The sequence below is a fragment of the Antrostomus carolinensis genome, unplaced genomic scaffold (assembly GCF_000700745.2).
Source record: "Antrostomus carolinensis isolate BGI_N321 unplaced genomic scaffold, ASM70074v2 scaffold42125, whole genome shotgun sequence".
Lineage (NCBI taxonomy): Eukaryota > Metazoa > Chordata > Aves > Caprimulgiformes > Caprimulgidae > Antrostomus > Antrostomus carolinensis.
Genome location: NW_010317830.1, coordinates 4,363 through 12,759, shown reverse-complemented (window position 1 = coordinate 12,759; position 8,397 = coordinate 4,363). Strand labels below are relative to the sequence as shown.

At 45.0% G+C, this 8,397-nt stretch overlaps 1 protein-coding gene across 1 annotated transcript in view; it reads right to left on the bottom strand.

The window, feature by feature from the left end:
- ECSCR (endothelial cell surface expressed chemotaxis and apoptosis regulator) overlaps nt 1-7,983 on the bottom strand; it is a 10,101-nt gene extending 2,118 nt beyond the window's left edge. The window contains exons 1-8 of the mRNA XM_029085135.1: nt 7,947-7,983; nt 6,261-6,302; nt 5,648-5,698; nt 4,481-4,594; nt 3,930-3,977; nt 2,028-2,075; nt 1,335-1,433; nt 19-117 (exon numbers count right to left, since the gene is read on the bottom strand). Coding sequence (XP_028940968.1) covers nt 19-117; nt 1,335-1,433; nt 2,028-2,075; nt 3,930-3,977; nt 4,481-4,594; nt 5,648-5,698; nt 6,261-6,302; nt 7,947-7,983 — 538 coding nt within the window. The remainder of the gene's footprint in view (nt 1-18; nt 118-1,334; nt 1,434-2,027; nt 2,076-3,929; nt 3,978-4,480; nt 4,595-5,647; nt 5,699-6,260; nt 6,303-7,946) is intronic.
- Nucleotides 7,984-8,397: the final 414 nt, after the last annotated feature.

Below are 8,397 nucleotides of genomic sequence, written 5' to 3'. Positions count from 1 at the left end.
ATCGCCCCAGGCAAATACCTTCTGAGTCCTTTGAGCGGTTACACTTGAACCTCAGGCTGACCACGCTGACCAGAATGATCACAACCACAATCAGAATAACTATGAAGCTGATGACACCTGGGGATGGAGGAAAGAACTGTCTGTGACTGATATAACAACAAGCCTGTCCTCCGCTTCTGGGGTAGCAGAGAGACTTTGACTGTCATCAAAACAGGAAATCAATATTTTCATTAAAATTAGCATGGTACCTAATAAGCAGAGAAGTAGGTAGTCACTACAGTGAATAGCTTTATCCTCTTGTGTTTCAGCCTCAAAGGGCTTCTAATGAATACTTAATTGGTAAGGCAGTGCCAGGGGGACAGAAGTCAGCTGAGTACACTGGGGATTGATCGAAGTCAATATGTCCCTACTACAGTTGGTAAATTCTGTCCTAAAGGTGTATAAAGTCAGATAAATACATAATATAATGGGGAGAGACAAGCTAAAGACCAGGAATTATGTTATCTGTCTCGTAAACCAGTGGCCAACTGTAGATGTGATTCTGACATCTGGCCTCAATAAATCAAAATATTCTTTGCATGGGAATCTTGTCCTGTTAAGACTGCTTCAGGACTTCTCGTGGCTTCCCTTTGAGGTTACAAGCAAATGACACTCATGAAGTTAACTCTTGACTTTTAAAAATGCTTCTGAAATAACACTTTTTTCTATAATGCTATAGAAATGAGCAAATTGGATTTTTGCTCATCTTCGTGGAGGAAGGTGACACTATAACTCAAGGCAGAGTGTGTCTCAAATCTAACCTGTGCCTATCTTCAAATCTGTTGCCACATTAAGATATGGCATCTCTTGCTCCATCCTTCCATACTCTGAAGGATGCAGAGGACTTTCCTGCTTCCTGCCAAACAGGGTGCAACTGTACAGGGGAAGGCAGTAAGGCAGGGTGGGAATGAAGTCCCAACAGGTTTGCAGGGAAATAAAGGCGTAGCATGGCATGGTTTGTGCCCAGGTCGTGTCTTAACACAGAGCTGGGGCAAACACTGGTGGTGAGAGCAAGATCCCAAGCTCAGGTGTAGCCATGATGGACTTTAAAGTTGTCTGTCCTTGTATACTGGCCATGGCTGGGGGTATTTATTAGGTGCTTTAATGCCTTCTGGTGACAAGTTTCTTTCTCAAGGGTTTTCCCTTGCACTCTGAAAACTCCAGGATCAGGCATACTGAAGAAGGAAACTGTGGAGCCATCTCAAGGGAAGCATCTTTGAAGCTGGGTGTCTAAAACAGCATGGCCTAGCAAAACAGACCCCCCCATCCTCTCCCCAGGTTGCACGAGACCTTACCAAAAGCTGCCACCGTCAGTGGTGATTTATCATCTGTAGGAGTGGGCACAGGCAAGTAGCCAGAGAATGTTGGTGTTGGGGTGACTGGCTTTGAGGTGCCTACAAGAGGGGAAAAAGATAGCTTTATATAAAAGTCTTTCTTCAAGGTGGAAAGAGGATTCCTAGCAATGCTAGAAGACCTAACTCGCACATGCGCTTTACTGAGGAGAATAATGTGGGATCCTGGTCAGCCTCATCAATGTTAAGACAAAAGTAACCAAGACCTGTGTGGCAATTGGGTTGCCTTGGTGTGGCCCTTTTTATCGACAATCTGAGAACACTTGAAGGGTTTTCTGCTGGGGCCCTAGTGACAAAGCTGAGCATGGCAGGTGAGGGATTGATCTGGCAGTGTGTTTGAGGGGGAGGCTTGTCCCATCTCCCTTATTTTACAACCTTCTGCCATAGTGGCACCTTTCCTGCTGTGACTCACAACCACTGTTCCCAGGCTCAGCAGGTTGCCCCAAAGTGCTGCTTCTGTGGAGCTTTACAGGCTTTTCAAGGGCTGGATGGGATGGGCAGCATCCCTCAGGTACTCGTTGGCTGTTCACCATGCTTCCTTGAAGACAGCAGTGTGATGGCCTTGCTGTTGGTGGTGAAAAGGGCTGTAAAGAACTCAGTGATGACCATCTCTCTATATGAGAAAGGAGAAAGCACCTTGAGCTGCTAATGTTGTGGTACTCTCGCTTCTCTTGGGCTCTTGACCTGCACAGAGAAACGCAAAATGTGAGTCTTGTCCTTGAGTGTCATCTAATAACCAAAAGAATTAATGGGCATGCTAGAGAGGAGAACGGATTCATAGTAATACTGGTGGTATCTGGGAAAACACGGAATTCGTGCTTGGGCTAAAACCTTCCCACCAAACATACTTTGTACTATTTTCCATGTCCAAATAGGAAGTCAGGGAACCAAAATTCAAATAACTGTTCAGGTTCTGCAGTCCCAGATGCAGTTTTTGAGCAAATACAGCAGTTGAATGCTGGAAAAGTGAACTGGGAAAGTTATAGATTTTGCTTTTGCTCATAAATATTGAGCCTTTTTAAAAAAATCTGCTTAGGGGAAGAAATTCTGCAAAATATGGGTATGGACTGACTATATGTCTTGTCCTTGGAGTTGGAATTAGTGGGTATGCTGTCCTGGGTTATCTAGAAGTAATTAAGGCAGTTTGAGTTGGGCTAACTTGTACACCATATGTAGTCTAGCTGTGGCAGTGTCGGGGTTTGTTTGAGCAAGGACTCCAGTTCTCAGTGGGATGAACTGGCTTATATGAAGCTGTTTGCTTTGTGACAGCTGCTTCCAATGCCTGTGCAAGCAAATTTAAAGCTAGCCTGTGTGTTTTACTTGTACAGAGAAAAAAACCCTTTGCTGCCTCTTGGGTGCGTGTTGAATAGCAAGATTATATACATTGACTTTAATGAAGAGCTACAAGTCCTGTTAGGAGACTAAAAATTATGCTACAGAGCTTCAGAAGATCATCTGTAGGTCAAGTAGGATCTTCTTTCCTCCTTTGCCATCCCCACCTTTCAAATAGCAGCGTTGGCCAAAAGTATGTGGTGCCTGGAGAAGTGTGAAACAGCTCCTGGCACTCTGCAGTGGACTGCGGGGCATGCAGCTGGAACTGGTGTTCCTGACTTGCAGAAAACATCACTGGTTTGGAATGTAATTTTGCCAAAAGTCAGAAGAAAAAGCAGAAGCCATATGAAATAACAACTCTAACTGGTTTAGAAATTGGTAACCACATGGAGCAAAACAGTCATGAGTCAGACCAGTCATCAAACCCTTTGTTTCATTCTGAAGTTGTTCTTCTAGCCAGGGGCGGTGGGCTCTGGTTTGCTGAGCCTGGCATGGATACCCTGTCCCTGGGAAACGCTGGGTCTCACACAACAGGAGACTTTGCTTTTGGAAGCATCAGCAATGTTTCTATTGTCAAAGATGTATGGAGCTTTTCAGATACAAAGCAGGGTTATAATTAATAGCAGTCTGCTCTGATGCAAAGGGCTCTTGGCTTGGCTGGGCCCAGGCATGCTGGTTGGACATCTGTGCAGGCAGAGCTGACCACAGTTTTTTAACTTTGCTTGTGTTAGAGAAGATCTGAGAGGTGTGTGGAGAGGCAGAGCAGTTTCTGTCTTGACCATTGCAGATTTTTGAGGCTGAACCTTTAATGGGGAAATAAGCTCAGCTGTCAGACTTCAGTCTTCCCACTCTCTTGGATTCTGCCCTTACTCTGAGAAAATTCTTACTGCTTCCTTTATTTTTTGCTTACAGACTGGGTTGAGCAAACTGTCTAAAGCAAAAATTTTTTTTCAAGTGTGTTAACAGGGCTCCCTTTTCCTAAACATAGATAAGTCTTTCAACTGTTCAAGTTCATCCCAGGCAGAGGATGTTAAGTGCATTTGGTCTTGTGTTTTATCACTGCTTGTAAGGATGCCAGACATGATTTTGGATGTTACTAATTGCTCAACCCCAAGATAAAGACTTGTGCATAGCTAACTGCACCAAGTAAGCTAATTGCCATGAAATTATCTAAACTTATTGTTACTCTATAAAAGGACAAAATACCTTGAGGTGATGAAGCTGCTGTGCTTCTGCTTCCACTAGGCTTTTCATCTGGATAAAGAAAATATGGGAAAAGAGAATTAACTCTTGAATCTGCTACTAACTGTCCTATGGAGAGCTGTTGGGTTGCCATGGGGTAAAAAACTTTGTTTGCATGAGAATTCCCCTCCAAACAAATGTCAAGATGTCCAGCTAGCAAGTGGTATAGTCAATTTAGAGAGTGTACTTGAGAAGTGAGCTTGGGAGAGGTCTGCTAGGGTGCCTGTAGGTCCTCCACAAAACATTACGTGGTAAAGCATGATCTAACTTTTCTGATACGGGCTCTTTGTGCAGCTGCCACATCTAGGTCATGGATACATCCAGTCCCTGTGCTTTCGGGGAGCTGGAATGAGCTGCTCTTTTAGCAAAGACTCAAAGAGATTCAAAAGCTGCTGCTACTGAATAGATAGCATGGTGTGGACTGGCCCAGTCTTTCTGATGCCCCCAGTTTTGCTTGGATAAGGGATGTTCAAACAGGTCCTGCCTGAGCAAAAATTTGAGTTTTCCTTACTTACCTTGCGCAGTCACTGCTAGCAGTGTTGTAGTGACAGAAAAAGATCTGACTGTAGTCGTTTGACCCACAGAGGTGAGATTCAAGTCGGTCGATGTTGTTGATTTTACTGAAGGCTCTGTAGAGGAAGAAGAGCATTACTTCAAAGAGCTCTACTCACACTAAGCTCTGCTCAGAAACAGCTTGGAGGAGGGCATGGCTATAGCAGAGAGTCCTCATACTCATTGGGAGTTATGGATAATCTGCTAGGGAAAGCACGGGCATAAGTAGACAAGGAAATAGCCTTTGTCCTGCTCAGAGTCAGGGAGCTCTTGTACTTTGGCATGAGCTTTTTCTTTTTTTAGCGTACAGAGGTGCTGAGCTCAAAGAGCTCAAGAGACACATGGAGAAAGTCTGCTTTTTGTCACCGCTTTTTTCCCACTTTGAAAAGGAAGGTATTTTTGTCACTGGAAACTTTAACTGGCTAGGGCTGCCTGGCACCCACGGGTTTGTTTGCTTGTTATCTGAAAAGTTAACTTTTATGTTTTGTTTCACTGAGAGTCTCTAAGCTCTAACAATTCAGTTCTCGCAGTGGTCTGGTTGCTCTATCATCTTCCTCAGCCTGCTACTCAAAGCTGCATAGCAAGAATATGATCCAGAGCAAGATGTGTGGGGAAAAGTTTTCAATAAGCCCTCTGCAAGGAAGAGTGGATCATTAGCTTAGAATTTATAGGCAGATTCCTTGTCTAGATTTCTCTTGGCTTCCCAATAAAAAATGAGAAAAGAGTGAAGATTCTTTTAAGGGTGTGATTTTTTTTTCCCCTTTTATCCAAATGCGCACTAAAATATTTGAATTTAGGAATAAGTTTCTTTTTTTCTGCAAGGCATAGAAACAGAATCTGATATTTTTTGGAGATCTTTTTCCTTTATACTTTTAGAGTCTCTTTGGAGGGGTAGCTATGCTTAGAAAGATTTTTTTTTCCAAATATACCAGGAAGAGATAAGCTGAAAAGTCTGTCCCCATCTTTCTTACAGGCCCCTTTCATTTCCTTCTTCTCCACCACTGTTTTCATCTAACCTGCTGCTGCACAGCCCCATTTATTGCTGGATGGCCCAGCTGGACTGAAGGTCAGACCAGTTACAAGCCAGGATGCCCCTGAGCTGCACTCTTGGGCCTCTAGCTGAGTGTTACCTGAGGTATGGTTCTTTACTTCAGGGCTGTGTGTTGTTGATTGGGATTGACCTGTAACACAAGCAGAGAGACATGGAGGTGACGTCTCCTACACATGCTCCTTGTTGGCAGGATCCCCGTAGGGAGGGTTGAAGGATGGGCTGGAAAGGGGCCATTATAGCCAACAAGAGCTGAAAGGGTGATGGGGGCAAGAGATGCTAAGGAGGGAGTTTGTCACTGGTGTGGCTATGGGGACCTGTGGGCAAAGGGACCTTGTCTCTGACGATCCATGGAGGAGAGCATGCTAACTGCTAGGAACTAGCTGGGGCAAACAGGGAGTAAAGAGGAGGCAGGGTCCCCCCACTTTCATTAGGCTTCCTGGAACAAAAAGAGGAGCAAGGCAAGGCCATTCTCAGGGGCGCAGTGCCCTCCATGGCCTCTGGAGATCTGGGGGTGAATGATGAAAGATGGGGCGGGCAGAGGTGGGCAAGGCAGGGTCCTGGGAGAAAGTGCTTCAAGGGATGGGAGTTTTGAATCTGGTTCCCATTGGTGAACTCTCCATTTGCATCCCCACATGGGCATCTGCATCCACATCCAAATAGACATATAAAGCAGATCACAGCTCAGGAGGTACCTGTTACAATGTGGATGGAGGGGTCTGTGGAGGTTGTAGTACCTGAAATTAAAGAAAAAGAGTATTAGCGGTGCTCATCTGTGACTGTCACTAACACATTAGTGTTCTTGCTGCTTGTGTGGTTCAGGTGTTCCTCATCTACTGTAGGAATGACTTTGAAATACATGATTTGCCCAAAAGCATTAGCAAAGAAGTAGCAGCAAACACTGAATGCAAAACTATCAGGTTCTGAGTAAATTAGCACTGGAGTTCATTCAGCCGGGATAAATGCCCTCCTCCCCAGATGGAGCCAAACCCTTCAGGGAGCCACCTGCCTCTGTTGCAGGGAAAATACAAGGCCATGTAAATCAGTGGGGTCATTCCCTCCCCATGAGCTGCTTGCTTCCAGCTCAGCAGGCAGAGAAAGGCTGTTTGACCTTAATATTCTGGAGCTGTTTAAAGAGTTAAGACACATATTTGAATGCTTTGTTCCCTTGAGACCTTACTGAGTAGATGGATGAGGTTTGTAAAGGCTTCCAGGAGCTGATGGGACTGTTTTTCCTTCCTGTCTCCTACCTCTGATCCTTCTGTCCTGCGTATTTGTATCCTGGGAACCTGTCTGAAGCCCTGTGGCCATGTAAGTCTGGACAGACTGAGGGGGCTGTAGCTTGGGGACTGACTTGGAGCTGCCTTCCCTGGTAGTGGTGGGTAGTCCTGTAGGTCCATGCAGGGCTTTGCTCTCCCAGAATTGTAGATGTTGCACTGAATCCCTACTTTCTCAACAGAAAGGTGTTTTTCTTTGGGTTTTTTTGGTTTTTGAATTTATGACAAAGCATCCCTGCACCAGTACCCCATGTTGCCTACTTTCAGGATCCCTGGTGTTTTTCTCTTAGCCCCAGCTACTGTATTCCAATGATACTCATCATCCTATGATGAGATGCCAACTAAAAATGCTGCCATTTAAAATGGGAAAAAGAAATGTCCAGTTGTCACACTTGGAGACAAGAACTGGAAAATGTAAATGCATTTTAAATGCTCAAATCAAGCCCAACTGGTTTAACTTTGAAAAGGTGACTTTGAGTCTCTCGTTTTGGAAATGCACATCATAATTGGTATTTTCAAATGGTTATTGCTGGTAATCCTGGTGCGGCCTGTAGTTCAGAGTAATGAAAGAAACTACATTACAGCTACAGAAACCAGCTGGATCTGATCCCACTGGTGATCCATCTCACCAGAGTCCCACAAGAGCTGACAGCTCCTAAAGGTTTCTGTTGAAAAGGGCCAGCAATAAAGGTTGAATCCTTGCAGCTCGCTGTCCCCCTGTAATGCCATGTAGCTCCATTGCAGCAGTGGTCAGTGATGAGGTGCCATGCCTCTACTGTACCTTGTGGGGTGGCAGGAGGGCACATCCAGCAAAGCAGCACTAGCCATAGCAGATCAGTGCTTGTGCACCTGTTTACAGCCCAAATCTGTCCTCCCTGTACGTGAGATTCATCTCAGCTGCTGCTTTGCATCTTCATCTCACCTGCTGCTTTGCATCTCTCATGAGCCAGATTGCTCCTCTCCAGGCTCTCTTTCTCACCAAAGAGGACCAGGCACTTCTGACATGCTATTGTCCTGACCTATTTCAGCTCTCTACCTTACCGTACCTATTTCACATTTCTACCTTACTCCAGCAGCCACAGCCTGCAACATCCCGTTTCTTACCAGTAGCTGTAGAGGTGATGTAGGTGATGAACTTCATGGTAGGTACCTACGCTGTAGGTGTCTGAAAGAGGTCAGATGAATGCCCTGGTAGCTGTGTGTACCTGGAATGAGATCTTTATCATCCAGTGTACGTGGGTTACCAGGGCTTGGCTAAGAGCCCACCCCTTGGGAGCATCTGGGTGTAGCAAGCTCCTGATGGATCTCATTTTTCTCATGTAATGGTGTTGGAGCCATAACTGTTTTTTTGTCTGAGGCTTTATGACAACAATCCCAGCCAAACAGGAACCAAAACAGTGTGTAAACCATGGTGAATACAAAATAAAACATGGTCTTTTTATAGATAAGATTTGGCTGTGAAAATCAGACCTGACTTTTCAGATCTTTTTGTGCTTTTCTCTTCTAGCTTACTGGGCAGCAGGCTGGAAAACCTGTCTTGTTTAGTCCATAAAAG